Source organism: Diaphorina citri, unplaced genomic scaffold (genome assembly GCF_000475195.1).
Source record: "Diaphorina citri unplaced genomic scaffold, Diaci psyllid genome assembly version 1.1 scaffold1013, whole genome shotgun sequence".
Taxonomy (NCBI): Eukaryota; Metazoa; Arthropoda; class Insecta; order Hemiptera; family Psyllidae; genus Diaphorina; species Diaphorina citri.
The window spans coordinates 147,460-165,567 of NW_007378443.1; the positions used below are offsets into that span (position 1 = coordinate 147,460).

General features: G+C 40.8%; 1 protein-coding gene across 3 annotated transcripts; it reads right to left on the minus strand.

The window, feature by feature from the left end:
• Positions 1 to 126: 126 nt before the first annotated feature.
• LOC103513720 (isoleucine--tRNA ligase, mitochondrial) lies at positions 127 to 15,531 on the minus strand. 3 transcript variants are annotated; one of them, XM_026826850.1, is made up of 16 exons: positions 15,188 to 15,531; positions 14,565 to 14,841; positions 14,161 to 14,312; positions 13,823 to 13,872; positions 13,238 to 13,539; positions 12,828 to 13,000; positions 12,223 to 12,459; positions 9,806 to 9,960; positions 8,799 to 8,919; positions 8,166 to 8,323; positions 6,294 to 6,355; positions 6,098 to 6,170; positions 4,899 to 5,213; positions 4,278 to 4,423; positions 1,009 to 1,190; positions 127 to 659 (listed from the first exon to the last, which is right to left on the minus strand). In XM_026826850.1, exons 1-16 carry the CDS (start codon positions 15,377 to 15,379, stop codon positions 426 to 428), a joined length of 2,829 nt encoding a protein of 942 aa, XP_026682651.1. In that variant the 5' UTR covers positions 15,380 to 15,531; the 3' UTR covers positions 127 to 425. The 3 variants fall into 3 exon arrangements, with proteins under 3 accessions (XP_026682651.1, XP_026682652.1, XP_026682650.1); XM_026826851.1 differs by lacking the exons at positions 4,278 to 4,423; positions 6,098 to 6,170 and adding an exon at positions 3,834 to 3,979 and having other exon boundaries at positions 6,221 to 6,355; XM_026826849.1 differs by lacking the exon at positions 6,098 to 6,170 and having other exon boundaries at positions 6,221 to 6,355.
• Between the last annotated feature and the right edge of the window lie 2,577 nt (positions 15,532 to 18,108).

An 18,108-nucleotide genomic window follows, 5' to 3' on the forward strand; every position in this document is an offset into this window, starting at 1 on the left:
ACCTATGAAATTAAATAATGTACCTTTTTGGGATAAAATTAATTACTTTATTGACAAGGTATTCTAAATACAGTCAAATGAGATCACAGTCAATACAGTACACTCCAAACAAATCTACTCATATCGTTCTGAAAATCTATTCAATTGGATTTTATTATTATTGAGTTGAAAAGTAGGAGTGAGGTGCCCAGTCCTGTGTAAGTATAACCAGATAACCACCCATGATTCAATATAAGGAAGCTTTACCATTTTGCCTTGTTCACTAACATTTTAACTAGCTTCTCAATTGTCCTCACAAGCCTAGGTGCACCTTGAAATAGCCAAAGGCACAGCGAGTGAATCCTAAGAAAGTCAGACACCCATTCAGATACTAACTCCGCAAGACGTTGCTTAACTTCAGTGACGTTTTAAGTTTTAACCTGACTTCAACTCACTGTATTGAGCACAGTATAACATCGTGTACAAAGTTCCTGTTGAGGATGATTGAAACTGGTGAATCTTCTACACCTTGGACATTGACTGCCGGACCCTGGAGCTACCTGACTCTGAAATCCGTTGCTAGGCAACGTATCTGATTTGACTAGGTCAACGGTAGACACTTGTAGAATTTCACACAGCTCTGAGTCCAGGGAAAACAGTGAGTGAGGTTCTAACAGAGGCTGTGAAAGATAATCAAAATCACAATATGTAGTAATCTAGTAATAATTTTTTGTAGCATGTCTATTAGGTATGTAGGACGTAGATAGGTACTTGACTTTTTACAAAGGGGGGTTGAAAACCGGGAACGCCAGCCTAGTTGGTTTGGACGGTAGTGCATTGGCCTTATAAGTGCTAGGTCATGGGTTTGATTCAAACCTGGAGCGAACATTATCCTAAACAGATAAGGATGCTTAGTGACACACTACAATACATAAGCAGAAGTTTTTTTTTTTTTTTTTTCATGTTTGACAGCATAATAAAATAAATGTTATTGAACGGACTAGGATAATGGAATTGGATTTGACTCACCTGCAATAAAGAATGTATTTCATTCGAGGCCTGTATACTGACGTGCAGTTTCCACCTGTTGATATTGTCAGGAATATTGCTGTTCACTTCATCTCTTATCAACAAGGCCGCTTCCACACTGGATGTATCATTAGCTTTGTACTGGGAAATATCTGGCTTGGAAGTTTGGAAGAAGTGTATATCTGAAAGAAGAAATACCATTTTTTCTAAAAAAAGGGGGGGGAAGAAGTTTGATAGGGAGGAATGTAACTGCTAAGGTTCTATCGTCCTGAAAACAAAGGGAGAAGGAAGATAGAATTGGAAAAGTCAGCCGTTCCGAGAACAAATCCTATCTATTCAGGATAAAATTCGCCCTGGGCGGGAAATGAACCCACGACCCAGCAGACGCTGAGAAGGCAGACGCGCTACCTTAAAAGCTAACTACCCTGGCTCCTGTCATTCTAAATAAGAATTCTCAAAGGATTGAAGCAAAATAAAATGTCGCTAACTACTAAGAGTTCTAAACCCATGAATCTCAAAAATGAGCTCGCCTACAACCTATGTATAACTAACATCTGACACCTGTAATTCTGTACTCACATTGCTTTTGGTAACATTACTGTTCACATCACTTGTATTCAGCAACTGTTCAACAGGAAGACTCCACCAAAAGTCAGGCCCATGTTCATCAATAAGGGTACAGAAATGTTTGATATTGGCTCTGTGAAACAAGAAAATCAACACAAATTTAGTTTTTTTTTCGGGAGAGAATCGAACCAGCAACCTTCTGAATGACGCTTGCCTCTATTGTCTGAGATGTCTATCTTTTGTATATTGTGAAGGCTAGCTGCTTTTCAATTGGGTTAGGGGTCTGATAGTCCTGTCCTAATTCTCTCGCTGATTTCGGGACGATAAAACCTCAATAGTTACATCAGTTCCCTCTATCAAATCTCTTAAAAAGAGTACTAAATTGACCAATATCATATTTTCATTATAGGTACCTGTTCTAGCTATTTCAGTTGGGTGAGCGGTTAGGTAGTGTACTTACTCATTCACGATTATCGTATCTCCGTCATAGAACACAGGGATAGGTACTCCCCACACTCTCTGTCTTGATATACACCAGTAGGGTCTCTGCGCTATTTGATCCCTGAGAGACTTCTTAGCCGATTCCGGTACAAAGTTGACCCCTTCCAGGCATGCCTGCAAAAGATTTAAGCAAGAGTTGGGAATTAAAATTGTGTACCCTAAATCAGGGTTGAATGGTAGAGAATGCCCCAGGCAATAATTTCGCCCTTTGTTGGAATTTCTTGTATTTGTGTACATTGAATTACATATATCACTTTTATGTTTTCATTTTCATATTGTATCTTACCTATGTATCACACAGAGCATGAAATCTCCAATGTAGGTAGGTACTTCCTCAAGTAGGTATGTAGGTAAATGTACCTATAGGGAGTTAAGATTTGTAGGTACCTAGGTATCCGTACAAGTAGGTATGCCGGAAAACCACGTAATGGTAACAAAAATACTCCATCAATGATAAGATGCAAATTCGTAATTCGTATGCATCACATTCTAGGAAAAATACCTATACCTACTCATTATTTTTCCTGTATGTAGGTATAACTGCCAAGATTTTTTTACGGGGGTTTTTACTCTTCGATTGTAAAGTTCAAAATATTCGGTATTTTTGTTTACAAGTACCTTGGCTCTAAAATAATTTCAAGTACCTATTATTATTTGTGGATGTCACAGCATTACTAAGTGACTCCTTTGCAATCAACTCCCATTCTTCACTCCACTTAACTTCTTAAACTAGTAATGCCACCACTGGTCGCTACTCGACTACTCAATTGTTCTCACAACCCTAAGAACACCGCGAACTCCAAGTATGTACAGGGCCGAAAAAACTTTGACCCTGACGGGAATAGAACCCGGGACGGTCGAGTGTAATACCCACTCGACCAAGGATGTTGCCCACAGTTTTACATACCAAAGCTTCAGGTTTGATCCGTTCCGTGTCAATAAACCATTGCTGGCTAGCTTTCAGAATCACAGGCTTCTTAGTTCTCCAGTCATACGGGTAGCTGTGTTGATAATTTTCAGTCCAGAGTACATCAGGCTCTACTAAGTGCAGGACTTGATCTTTACCCTCTCCCAGGATGTTGAGACCTTCTAGTCCTGGACCCGCATCAGGTGAATATTTACCTTGATTGGTTATCAGGTTTAACTGAAAATAGAAAAATTTCCAAAGTTTATCTTCTGAGGAACGGGATCTATGAAGGTGAAAAAACCTGCCGAATCAGTTGGTGTAAAGATACACAGGCGTGCTTACTAGAACTTGGCACACTGCCGTGCGCTCAGATATACAAGCAAGAAGCCAGCCAAGTTAGCTTGGAAGGGAGCGCCTTGGAAGCGATAGTTCGTGGGTCTACTACATTGACAATATACTCAATTTCCAGCCTATCAAGGAAGAATCAAAGGCTAAGTATAACAACTTCATTGATAAGTTTGGTGCGTCAGTGGCGGCGTTGAAAGCGTTAAAAATCCCACATTTAGATGAATTTATTTTGTACTCCATAGGAATCAAGAAGCTAGATGTGGAACTTTTACATTCTTTTTGACTAAAAAAAAAGTTAAAAATATTTATTCTACAGGTAGGTATTGTAATGAGTTAGGTGGAAGAGCTCTCTAAGTGAGAATCCTGCCATTAAAGCCTTTTAAAAAATTAATAACAATGAAATGGTACTGTACTTTAGGTATGTGTTCTGTAAAAATAATAAAAAATTGAGATCCACCTACATGGTGGTACACCTTGAAGTGACAAAAAGAGGAAAATGTACCTTGTCGACTTGGCAGATGTGAATACACCTCTTCAGCTAAATGAGGCATGATAGGAGCTACAGTTCTCAGTAGAACATGGAATATATTGTGTAGGGTATGAAGTCCTGATAGTCTGGCTTCTCCGTTAATGGAATCACAATAGAGTCTGGGAAGGAAAAGAAAATGAAATAACTGGGAATACTTTTACATTCTTTTTGCCTAAAAAAAAAAGTTAAAAAGGAGTGATTCTACAGGTAGGTAGGTATTGTAATGAGTTAGGTGGAAGAGCTCTCTTAGTGAGAATCCTACCATTAAAGCCTTTTAAAAAATTAATAACAATGAAATGGTACTGTACTGTACTTTAGGTATGTGTTCTGTAAAAATAATGAAAAATTGAGATCCACCTACAATCGAACCCGAATATTGGAGGTACACCTTGAAGTGACAAAAAGAGGAAAATGTACCTTGTCGACTTGGCAGATGAGAATACACCTCTTCAGCTAGATGAGGCATGATTGGAGCGACAGTTCTCAGTAGAACATGGAATATGTTGTGCAGGGTATGAAGTCCTGATAGTCTGGCTTCTCCGTTAATGGAATCACAATAGAGTCTGGGAAGGAAAAGAAAATGAAATAACTGGGAATACAAAGGGGAAAGTCAAGTCCGAAATATTTGCGACAAAGGGAAGAGGTTGCCACATAGACTTTGGCCGAACTCTTATGAAATTATCAAGATGTCAAGTCATCAATCGTCATCGGTTAATTTATTTAAACTCCGTGAGAAGAGCTTGGATGAGCAGTCATCTAATGATAAGCTATTAGAAGAAAAGTTGAAGGTTCTTCACAATTTGCGCTTGGAGGGTAGCGCGTCTGCCTTGTAAGCGCAAGGTCGCGGGTTCGATTCCCGCCCGGAGCGGATTTTATCCTATACAAAGAAGGTTCTTTCTCGGAACGGCTGGCTCCTATTCTGTCTTCTTTCTCTCTTCGATTTAGGGACGATAATACCTTAGCACATCCCTCTATAACCGTTACAGATCCCAAACCTTTTTGGCAAAAAACGAGTAGTTTTTGTCTTAATAAGCTTACCTGTCTTTGACCAGAGTAAAGTAAAAAGCGGACAACTCGTTGACCACAAAGTTCAGCAACACCCGGGATGCGCGCGCATACTGGAACTCGCCATACAGGGTGTCCATTGTGTTCTGAAACTCGCACAGTCGCTTGAGCATATACACGTCCACGTAGCGGCTGATGGACCCTGTAGATTCTGAGTGGTTGTGCAGAACGCCCAGTAGGTAACGTAGAGAGGAGCGGATTTTCTGCACATCGTCTTGACTAGAGTTGAGTATGTTCTTGCCGATGGGGACTGTGGGGTCTTTGGATGCGTGGGCCGCTACCCACCATCTGAAAAATATGAGGAATCAATATAACCATGAGAAAAATGACCTAATAATAAATTCCTTTGCATTAGTATATTAGTAAACAACAACAACATATAACCAGTGGTCACTCAGAAAAGGAGTCACTAGGAGGTTCCAGCCCACCTTTTTGGCCGAGTGGTTGAGAGTACGAGTTCGGTACTGATGAACTACCCGCCTAATTTTCGGTTCCAATCAACGGACCGCCTGATGTTTACATCATGTTACTAGGCAACCAAGTTGTTTAGTGGCTCCCAAAGCAGCAAGAAAAAATCTGAAGTTTTTAAGAAAAATGTCCAAATCCTGTTCATCCCAATTTTCCTTCAAATAAAGTTCCTTTTTTCCTTCCAACAAGTACATTTCCAACAAGTTTTCCTTTCCAATAAGTTTATTTCCTACAAGCAAGTTTAGAACCCAACATTTTTGGTCCTTCGAAGTGGATCCGCCCAACCAATTAGTATACATATTAGTAAACAACAACATATAACCAGTGGTCACTCAGAAAAGGAGTCACTAGGAGGTTCCAGCCCACCTTTTTGGCCGAGTGGTTGAGAGTACGATTTTTGGTCCTGAGTCGGGCAGGATACTGAAAACAAGCAGCAGAATGTCGCAAGTGAAGGTAGTTTTGTTAAAAGCCAAAAGAGAGAGAGTACGACCCGCAACCCGAAGGTACTGGGTTCGAATATGAATTCCGGCAAAAGCGGAAATTTTCTGGACAAAGTTTTCCGTTCCCGGACAGGTAATGGATGTAATAAAAGAATGTGTAATGCAAAAGCAGTTCTAAAGAACATTTTTTTAATAGCCCTATTAGGACAAAATATCAAGTGTCAGTCAGAACTAAGAAAAGAAGAAGAAGAAATGGTATCTCACCTCAATACATCTACACCATAGGCCGGTAGTTTCTTAGCACCTTGAGTTATATCATGAGCACTAATCACATTACCCACAGACTTCTCTAAAGAAAGAAAAGAAGAAGAAGAAATGGCACCTCACCTCAATACATCTACACCATAGGCCGGTAGTTTCTTAGCACCTTGAGTTATATCATGAGCACTAATCACATTACCCACAGACTTTGACATCTTGGCTCCTTTCTCATCTACCACAAACCCATGCAGAAATACGTTCCTGTAACAAAAGAGTTGAGAATAAATTAATTTTAATTGGTACCTATTGGTATAAACAGTGCTTTATTTATTTTTCAGTAGGACTTCAGTAAGACGCTGATCCTATTTAAATAGGAAAAGGCTAGGAAGAAGAAGAAGAGTAGGGCTTGGGATAAACTTAAATTCTCGTCACAAATATTTTTTGGCTCCTTTCTCATCGACCACAAACCCATGCAGAAATACGTTCCTGTAACAAAAGAGTTGAAGAGAATAAATTAATTTTAATTGGTACCTGTTGGTATAAACAGTGCTTTATTTATTTTTCAGTAGGACTTCAGTAGGACGCTGATCCTATTTAAATAGGAAAAGGCTAGGAAGAAGAAGAAGAGTAGGGCTTGGGATAAACTTAAATTCTCGTCACAAATATTTTCAGTACCTTATATCGCGTCTTAAGGATCAGGCTCTCTCGTTATGCTCAGGGATTCCTCCCATTGGTAGCAATTATGAAACAATATTCAAGGCGCTCACTGACAGGTATCAGGATGTTAGATCCCTAGTCACAGCTCTAATAACCACAAATCCCAGAGGTTGGTAAATTAAACAAAATAATTGGTATACTACTTACGAGTAGTAATGGAACAAACGTGGAGTGTTTACCTCTACTAAGCCGTTTAGTTTACATCAGCTAACAAACCCTTGGATGGCGTTATGCGGTTAGACTCGGTTAGAGTCTCGGTAAAATCAATGCTTCGATTGGGATTCGAACCCACACACTCCCACTTAGTAGGCAAGCTACCGAGTCAGATCGTAGCCCTATTCGTAGATTCGTATAAGCTTAACCCATCCCTTGGCCTTGGGGCAGTTGCCCTCACATCTAAACCTCAGAGCGGGTTTTTTGTTGACTTGACTTGGACTCGAACCACCAGCCTCCAAATCTGAAATCCACAGCTCTAATAACCACAAATCCCAGAGGTTGGTAAATTAAACAAAATAATTGTTATACTACTTACGAGTAGTAATGGAACAAACGAAGAGTGTTTACCTCTACTAAGCCGTTTGGTTTACATTGTTCATCAGCTAACAAACCCTTGGATGGCGTTATGCGGTTAGACTCGGTTAGAGTCTCGGTAAAATCAATGCTTTGATTGGGATTCGAACCCACACACTCCCACTTAATAGGCAAGCTACCGAGTCAGATCGTTGCCCTATTCGTAGATTCGTATAAGCTTAACCCATAAGAGTGTTTTATGGACCAACCCTGTAGAGGTGGCGCAGCTCCTGGGCCTGGAGACGGAGATGTAGTCGCCAACGCTAACAACAACAACAACCTCTACTAAGACGTTTAGTTTACATTGTTCATCAGCTAACCCTTAGATCGCCGTTACGCGGTTAGAGTCTCGGTAAAATCAATGCTTCGATTTGGATTCGAACCCACACACTCCCACTTAATAGGCAAGCTACCGAGTCAGATCGTTGCCCTATTCGTAGATTCGTATAAGCTTAACCCATCCCTTGGCCTTGGGGCAGTTGCCCTCACATCTAAACCTCAGAGCGGGTTTTTTGTGTATGAAGGGTGTTTGCCCTATAACAGGGTTGTCCAACCTTAGGGCACCCGAGGGCCGCAAGAGACCAAGGTAGAGAGTTGGCGGGCCGCAAAAACTCAACTCACGATGAATATCGACATTCACGTCTTCGGTACTCGAATGTAGAAGGTGTGATTTTCGTTCATTTTTTTAGGCGGGCCTTCGCGGGCCGCGGGTTGGACAAGCCTGCCCTATAATATTAGTATGCTGGTAACTAAAACTTTTTTTTTAATGAGCTGTTTCACTCACCGGAAGGGGGCGGTGTGTTTCAGTGCAACAGAGGTAAGCAGAGAAGACATGAACCATCCATTAATCTGATCCATTCCCTCCATGTAGACATGGGCTGGTTTATCTTTCAACACGTGAGACCATGAAATGCCCGAGTCAAACCAAATGTCTAAAATGTCCTGGAAAAGAGAGGACCACGTTTTGAATTATATAAAAAAATAACCTAAAACCAATGAAAGTTGGGTTGAAGAGCACTAAATCCAGGAGAGTCCTGCTGGAAAAAAGGGGGGGGAAAGATGTTTGATAGGGAGGAATGTAACTGCTAAGGTTCTATCGTCCTGAAAACGAAGGGAGAAGGAAGATAGAATTGGAAAAAGTCAGCCGTTCCGAGAACAAATCCTATCTATTTAGGATAAAATTCGCCCTGGGCGGGAAATGAACCCACGACCCAGCGCTGAGAAGGCAGACGCGCTACCTTAAAAGTTAACTACCCTGGCTCCTGTCATTCTAAATAAGAATTCTCAAAGGATTGAAGCAAAATAAAATGTCGCTATTCCGCTAACTACTAAGAGTTCTAAACCCATGAATCTCAAAAATGAGCTCGCCTACAACCTGTGTATAACTAACATCTGACACCTGTAATTCTGTACTCACATTGCTTTTGGTAACATTACTGTTCACATCACTTGTATTGAGCAACTGTTCAACAGAAAGACTCCACCAGAAGTCAGGCCCATGTTCATCAATAAGGGTACAGAAATGTTTGATATTGGCTCTATGAAACAAAATCAACACAAATTTAGTTTTTTTTTTTCGGGAGAGAATCGAACCAGCAACCTTCTGAATGACGAGCCAGTGCGTTACCATTGGGTCAATGGTAACACGCTTGCCTCTATTGTCTGAGATGTCTATCTTTTGTATAGATATTGTGGTTGTGCCTACCTATTTCAGTTAGGTTAAGGGTTAGATACTCTTGTCTGCCTTCTCTCTTTGATTTCGGGACGATAAGACCTCAGGAGTTACAGTTCCCTCTATCAAACCTCAAAAAGTACTCTTCTTCCGTCTTTCCATGTCCGGTACAATGTCACCATTTATAGGTATATGTCGCCTAGAAAAGCAGCGGTCGCCACCTTCCGCCTGATGACAGGTCATGATTGTCTTGCCCAACACCTCAACCGTATAGGCTGCAGAGAATCACCTACCTGTCCACTCTGCACTCAACAAGCTGTCATGAATGCAGACCACCTGCAGACATGCCCAGAACTCAAGACAACATCATCGCAAAATATTGGGACGCGAAGAGGAAAATGACCTGATAGTCAATACCCAGCATTTGATACCAACCAACCATATAAGTCGCTCCCAGAAGCGTGCGACTTGTACTGCTCTCTCATTTGCACTGAGCAGGTTTTTTTTTTTTTTTTTTTTTACTTTTTTTTTAAGAGGGGCCAAACTTTTTGGGCTTTGGGTTTTTTTTTTTTTTTTTTTTAACATTTATTTTAAGAGGGGACTAACATCTTAGGTCTTGGCCCCTCTTTGTCACTGAGTAGGTTTTCCTGGGTGCAAGTTTGGTCTAATTGGTCGCAGACGAGTACTAACTGACCAATATCATACCTATTCTAGCTATTTCAGTTAGGTTAGCGGTTAGGTAGCGTACTTACTCATTCACTATTATCGTATCTCCGTCATAGAACACAGGGATAGGTACTCCCCACACTCTCTGCCTTGATATACACCAGTAGGGTCTCTGCGCTATTTGGTCCCTGAGAGTCTTCTTAGCCGATTCCGGCACAAAGTTGACCTCTTCCAGACATGCCTGCAAAAAAATTAAGCAAGAGATGGAAATTAAAAGTATGTACCCTGAATCAGGGTTGAATGGTAGAGAATGCCCCAGGCAATAATTTCGCCCTTTGTTGGAATTTCTTGTATTTGTGTACATTGAATTACATAATGATCAATAAAGAGTCTAACTCTAAAAGGTGAATAATTTCAAGTACCTATTATTATTTGTGGATGTCACAGCATTACTAAGTGCCTCCTTTGCAATCAACTCCCATTTTTCACTCCCCTAAACTTCTTAAACTAGTAATGCCACCACTGGTCGCTACTCGACTACTCAATTGTTCTCACAACCCTAAGACCACCGCGAACTCCAAGTATGTACAGGGCCGAAAAAACTTTGACCCCGACGGGAATAGAACCCGGGACGGTCGTGTGTAATACCCACTCGACCAAGGATGTTGCCCACAGTTTTACATACCAAAGCTTCAGGTTTGATTCGTTCCGTGTCAATAAACCATTGCTGACTAGCTTTCAGAATCACAGGCTTCTTAGTTCTCCAGTCATACGGGTAGCTGTGTTGATAATTCTCAGTCCAGAGTACATCAGGCTCTACTAAGTGTAGGACTTGATCTTTACCGTCTCCCAGTATGTTGAGACCTTCTAGTCCTGGACCCGCATCAGGTGAATATTTACCTTGATTGGTTATCAGGTTTAACTGAAAATAGAAAAATTTCCAAAGTTTATCTTCTGAGGAACGGGATCTATGAAGGTGAAAAAACCTGCCGAATCAGTCGGTGTAAAGATACACAGGCGTGCTTACTAGAACTTGGCCTGGCACACTGCCGTGCGCTCAGATATACAAGCAAGAAGCCAGCCAAGTTAGCTTGGAATGGAGCGCCTTGGAAGCGATAGTTCGCGGGTTCGATTCGGTCCGCCCGGGGGCAAACTTTTTTCAAAAAAATACAGAAGGTCTTGGGTCTTTTTCCCCCTTGGAACCCTATTGTTGCTAAATGTAGAAACACACTACTAACACGTCACGTGAGCTCACCTTTGAAAAATACTTAGCCTTTACAAAATACTTACCACAGGTATCTTTTCAGCCAGAGCCAATAGGAAATCGTCTTGTCCATGGGCTGGTGCACAGTGGACCAATCCAGTGCCTTTACTACTCGACACAAAGCCTGCAGGGAGTAGCTTCAAATCCCTTTGCTCCTTGTTGATCGGATGAATGTAGGTTATATCTTGCAGATATTGTCCTGAAATGCATAATAATAACAAAACAATTTAAGAGTCTTCTGTCTCGCTGGCGTAAATCCAAGCCCCGCAGACCTCGCTCTACAGAGGGGCCGGGTATTTAGAAGCCCACAGCGACATTGGCATCCATCATTGACCCAAGGGGTCCGAAGGCAAATTTTGGGGGGGGGGGGGCAGAAAGTCACTGATTTGTCTAAGATTTAACCTCTAGGAACCTACAATAAAAAGACTCACCAGGGAAATCACAAACAACATCAATATCCGTCTGAAACGTCCACTTCAAATTCTCAACCAGACACTTGGCAACAATGACATTGGCTCCCTTCACGCTGGCAACACTGTATTCCAGTGCGGGATTGAACGCTATGAATTGATTGGCTGGTAAACTCCATGGGGTAGTGGTCCATATGAGGGCATGTAGGTCAGTGGCGCCCTCTAGCAGATGAGCGGGGACTTGGTTTAGTTTGATCTTGAGATAGATGGATTTCGAGATGTGGTCTGGTTTGTATTCGAGCTCGGATTCTGCTAGTGCTGTCCTATGGAGAGAATAGGAGTAAAACATTGAAATAAGAATTTTTCGAGAGGAAGGGAGGGAGAGAAGAAAAATTAGAGGTAATTTTACATGGAGTAAGTACTTCAGAAAATTGGCCCAAAAGAGGAGTCCTATCAGATCCAAATATTTTGATCTCTTCTCTAAACAATAATATAATTCAGCTAAAAAAAAAAAAAAAAAAAAAAAAAAAAAAAATTATACCCACAAGGTAAATAATTTCAAGTACCTATTATTATTTGTGGATGTCACAGCATTACTAAGTGCCTCCTTTGCAATCAACGCCCATTTTTCACTCCACTAAACTTCTTAAACTAGTAATGCCACCACTGGTCGCTACTCGACTACTCAATTGTTCTCACAACCCTAAGACCACCGCGAACTCCAAGTATGTACAGGGCCGAAAAAACTTTGACCCCGACGGGAATAGAACCCGGGACGGTCGTGTGTAATACCCACTCGACCAAGGATGTTGCCCACAGTTTTACATACCAAAGCTTCAGGTTTGATTCGTTCCGTGTCAATAAACCATTGCTGACTAGCTTTCAGAATCACAGGCTTCTTAGTTCTCCAGTCATACGGGTAGCTGTGTTGATAATTCTCAGTCCAGAGTACATCAGGCTCTACTAAGTGTAGGACTTGATCTTTACCGTCTCCCAGTATGTTGAGACCTTCTAGTCCTGGACCCGCATCAGGTGAATATTTACCTTGATTGGTTATCAGGTTTAACTGAAAACAGAAAAAATTCCAAAGTTTATTTTCTGAGGAACGGGATCTATGAAGGTGAAAAAACCTGCCGAATCAGTCGGTGTAAAGATACACAGGCGTGCTTACTAGAACTTGGCCTGGCACACTGCCGTGCGCTCAGATATACAAGCAAGAAGCCAGCCAAGTTAGCTTGGAATGGAGCGCCTTGGAAGCGATAGTTCGCGGGTTCGATTCGGTCCGCCCGGGGGCAAACTTTTTTCAAAAAAATACAGAAGGTCTTGGGTCTTTTTCCCCCTTGGAACCCTATTGTTGCTAAATGTAGAAACACACTACTAACACGTCACGTGAGCTCACCTTTGAAAAATACTTAGCCTTTACAAAATACTTACCACAGGTATCTTTTCAGCCAGAGCCAATAGGAAATCGTCTTGTCCATGGGCTGGTGCACAGTGGACCAATCCAGTGCCTTTACTACTCGACACAAAGCCTGCAGGGAGTAGCTTCAAATCCCTTTGCTCCTTGTTGATCGGATGAATGTAGGTTATATCTTGCAGATATTGTCCTGAAATGCATAATAATAACAAAACAATTTAAGAGTCTTCTGTCTCGCTGGCGTAAATCCAAGCCCCGCAGACCTCGCTCTACAGAGGGGCCGGGTATTTAGAAGCCCACAGCGACATTGGCATCCATCATTGACCCAAGGGGTCCGAAGGCAAATTTTTTTTTTGGGGGGGGGGGGCAGAAAGTCACTGATTTGTCTAAGATTTAACCTCTAGGAACCTACAATAAAAAGACTCACCAGGGAAATCACAAACAACCTCAATATCCGTCTGAAACGTCCACTTCAAACTCTCAACCAGACACTTGGCAACAATGACATTGGCTCCCTTCACGCTGGCAACACTGTATTCCAGTGCGGGATTGAACGCTATGAATTGATTGGCTGGTAAACTCCATGGGGTAGTGGTCCATATGAGAGCATGTAGGTCAGTGGCGCCCTCTAGCAGATGAGCGGGAACTTGGTTTAGTTTGATCTTGAGGTAGATAGATTTGGAGACGTGGTCGGGTTTGTATTCGAGCTCTGATTCTGCAAGTGCTGTCCTGTGAGAAGAATAGGATTTTTTAATCTCAAGTCATAAGAATAGAATATGTACCTAACGAGAGAGGAGGGAGAGAAAGGATACAATGTGCAATATTTCGAGAAAGGGAGGGAGAGAAAGGAAAAATCAGAGGGTTTTTTTATATGAAGAAGTACAGGAATTATTAAAACAGACTCCAAAGGGGACCCCTAAGCCCCAAATATGTTGCTCTCTCCTCTAGGTAAATACCTAACCAAAGTTGGCTCACACAAAAAGTTTAGAGATAAAAAAAAAAAGTAATTTACCTTGATGATGGTGACCAATACACTGGCTTCAAGTCTCGATAAATGTAATCCTGAAAATAAGATGAGGAAAAATATTAAGTGGGATGGTTGAGTTTGTCAGTGAATCATGATTTTTTGAAGACTTTACCCAGGAAATACACCACTTTTCACACCCAAAATTGAACTGGGATTTAAATTTAGCACCTACCGACTGAGAGTAAGTTACCATGGAATTGTAGTACCAACCTTTTTTACTCTCTCACCAAAGACCAAGTAGTCCCATTACATAGAGAGGGAAAACATAAATTAAAGAGGTAAATATTAATTTGAAATTTCGAATCTCATTATTGGCTTATTACCTGCTTATAGAGATTATAAAACTGGCATAACTGATTCTTAACATATTCCTTGTCAAATGTGTGATAACAATTGTGTTCCCAATCGGCCAGAACTCCCCAAGATTCAAACTCAGCCTTCTGTGTATTGATGGTTTCTAGTGCAAAGTTTTTAGCTGAAATCAGGTGATACATAAAACTACCTATAACTATCTACAATTGCTTCCAAGTCTACCAAAATAAGGATTACCTACAGTATTCATTTAGAAGTCTCTTGTCCTCTAAAATTAAAATTGACCATAGTAGGTAATTTACCTTTTTTTCCAAGTGCTCCTTGGTAGGTACAGCTTTTTTGGACTAGAGAACCTCATGCAAACCCCTTACAAGTAAAACAAAATCATACCACAGTCCCTGAATATTCATTTTACCTTTCTTCCTAATGTCAAGTGGAGACAATAGTTTGTCCTTAGAGGTGATTGCTTTCAGTTCAATAGGAAGACCATGGCAATCCCACCCAGGCACATAATGCACCCGTTTTCCCTGCAGGAGATTACTCCGCAGTGTAATGTCCTTTAGAATTTTATTAACAGCATGTCCAATGTGTGGAGTTCCGTTAGCATACGGAGGACCATCGTGGAGGATGAATTCAGGCTTGCCGTTCAGTGCCTCTCTTTGCCAAGAGTATAATTCTGAGAACCCACACTCCTGAAAATAAAGACAAAAATAAATATCCTCATATTAACTGACTGAGAGATCAGGTATGTTCTTAAAAAGGTCTTGTAAATAGAGTGAGATGTATTCTAGAATCTAGAGGGAGGGAAAAAGTGTCAAAAAGCAGTAAATATTGTGCAAGTGGGCTTGTGCAAGAGTCTTTCTGTGATTGTGAGTTCCTGTGTCCTGTGAACTAAAAACAGAAAGGAGCAGAGAGAGCTTAGCACAAAGAGCAGGTAGAAACAAGTGGTGATAGAGGGAAGTGACAGCTTCAAACCCCAAAGAACTGAGAGCAAAAAGCTCTATGCTCTTTGCTTTCCACTCCGATTTTTAGCCTTACCCTGTGTATTTTCTCGTCCAGCTTAGCTCTATCCTGAGGCTTTACCCACAGGGGAAACTGAGTAGATGGTAAGTTGACAGTGTGTGAGTACACATTCTTCTTTTCCTTATCAGCTTTAGCCTTAGTACACAAGTGTCTTTGGAGAAAGGAGCTTTGGATTTTAGAGATCCTCTTCACTTTGGATATCAGCATGGTAGACTTATTCCCAGAAGAATTCGGATGGTTCTAGAGAACTGTGATACAGATAAACACTTTCTGAATCTACATACAAGGGAAACTTAGCAAAACCTCTGAATAAAAAGAGTTATTTAACATTTTTCCAGACATTTTGCTTCAAAATATCTCAAAAGTTGAAAATATTTGAATTTCAAAATTTCAAATTTCCCGCTTCATGAAATTCAAATCAGAGTACTGCACATTGCGTCAAAACAGAAAGAAGGCGTTGTATAATGTTGTTTTATGTACAGCACATTGTATCTGGTACTTTGGCTGTTTTTTGAAGGCGCTTCTAAACTAATGAGACCTGATTACTAGATCCAGTCAGCCTAGTTAGCTTGGAGGGTAGCGCGTCTGCCTTGTAAGCGTTAGGTCGCGGGTTCGATTCCAGCCCAGGGCGTATTTTAATCTGAACGGATAAGGTTCGTTCTCGGAACAACTGCTTTCTTGTATTATGTCTTTCTTACTTTCTTCGATTTCGAGACGATAAAAAACCTTAACGATAAGACCTTAGCAGTTACAGTTCCCTCTATCAAATATTAGTCTGGTTTGGTGGTTTGTGTTACCTTCTGGTTCAGAGCAGCTCTGCAGATCTGGCATTATTCTAGTAGATACCTACATATCTACCTACCAATGTAGGTACATTAAATACGGTGGTTAGCACCGTGGACTTCGAATCTGGAGGTTTGTGGTTAAAGTTGAAGTGAAATCAACATTTTTGACAACCATTCATGCAGGTAGGTAGGTACCTATTAGCTATTAGTTCTGTACAATGCTAGGTAAATATACCTACATTCCATTCATAGATAAAATAGCAATAACAAGTACCTACTCGATAGGCACAACCCAGAACATTCGTGAAATCTCGACAGTTGTGACAAGCAGGTAGGTAGGTAACTTAAACACATTTACACATTACCTACTCATTGGTATCCAAAAAATACCCATAAAAGGAAAAAACAACCCGTTGATCATTTAATAGGTAATAAAACCCTAATAATAAAATTAATAAAACCTCAATAATATAGGTATTAATAAAAAATAAATAAAAGACGTGCCACACCGCACGCAGACAGACGCACCTCCAAGATCATTGATTTCAATTTAGACCGTCTACCTGTGATCAAAACGTAATTTTAAACAATAAGATGCTTTCTTTTCACTCGTGATCTGATCCATGGATTAAATAATACTTTAATAAGACATAAGACCACTATGGGTGCATTGTTCTAACACATGAGAGTTAATGTAGGTCTATCAGGGGCGATGATAAGTACCTAGGTACCCATGGGGACAAGGGATATCACGTGACTACAACTAGATTCCACTTTTTGTGGGTAGGGGTGAGATTCGTATAATCTTAACCCAAGTTTTAAAGCTATCACCCATATTTATGAACAAAATGCTGGCTCTTAAGTTCGTGCTAAGCATAGTCTCAAGGCATTTAATTGGTCAATTTTGACTTGAGACGAGTGCCTGGCCTGACTAACCAGACGCCGGTACTGACTTCAGATAGGAACCACGCTATCTTAAATTTCTCTCGGGAGTACAACGTGCTCCAAGTCTCGTCAACACGACTGAAATCACCACAATATCATGAATATCATGAATCATGGCCGGATTGCAACCTTCCAGAAGAGTTTTTGTGCGCAACTTGATAGCTGATAGCGAAGTATAGAATTTCAGACCAGAAAAACAAACCATGCGTTATCATTGGACATTGGAACAACTCTATGTAGAAACTGCGGAGAGAGCGAAGAAACTGCCTCACACGTACTCATTGAGTGCCCTGCACTGGGTCTCAAAAGACATGGCCGGATTGTAACCTTCCAGAAGAGTTTTTGTGCGCAACTTGATAGCTGATAGCGAAGTATAGGATTTCAGACCATGCGTTATCATTGGAATTAGCGACATAAGTAAATCGGATCACGGATATTTTTGTTTTCGCTACATTCCTAGGAACTTGCCAGCCTAGTTAGCTTGGTTGGTAGTGCGTCTGCCTTGTAAGCGCTAGGCCGCGGGTTCGATTCCCGCCCGGGGCGGATTTTATCCCGATGGGATAATGTTCGTTCTCGGAACGGCTGGCTTTCTCCTATCCTGTCTTCCTTCTCTCTTCGATTTCGGGACGATAAGACCATAGCAGTTACAGTTCCCTCTGTCAAACCTCTTAAAAAAAAAAAAACCTACGTCAATAGTTTGAAGAGACGCCCGGCATAAATCAACACGGAACAGAGTTTTGATGTTTTACTGATTTTTTTTTTTTTTTTTTTTTTTTTTTTTTTTTTTTATTTTATGTTAAAATTTTTTTTAACCATGATCGAATAAACTACGGGCTAAAAAATTCCCGGAGGGACGGACCCAGCTTGTTTTTTCTCAAAATATCTTAATAACAAAATACCTACTCAAAATGAAGCACTGTCACTTTTGACTATGTATTACGAAAAATTACCGTTTTTCCCCTATAATTATTAAATTCGGCTTTACACACCAACGTCCAACACCAAATAAGAAAATGTACCTAACATGGAAAAGAGAAAAAAAAGAAAGTTTAAAAGCACAAACGTACAGACAGACCATTTGGATAAAAACCACTTTTTCGGAATCAGGGGACCCTAAAATGAATTTTTCCACCCATTTCCCGATTTTGAAAATTTGGACCGATTGCAATACTTTCTAATTACTTTGAAGAGAAATACCTAGTCAAT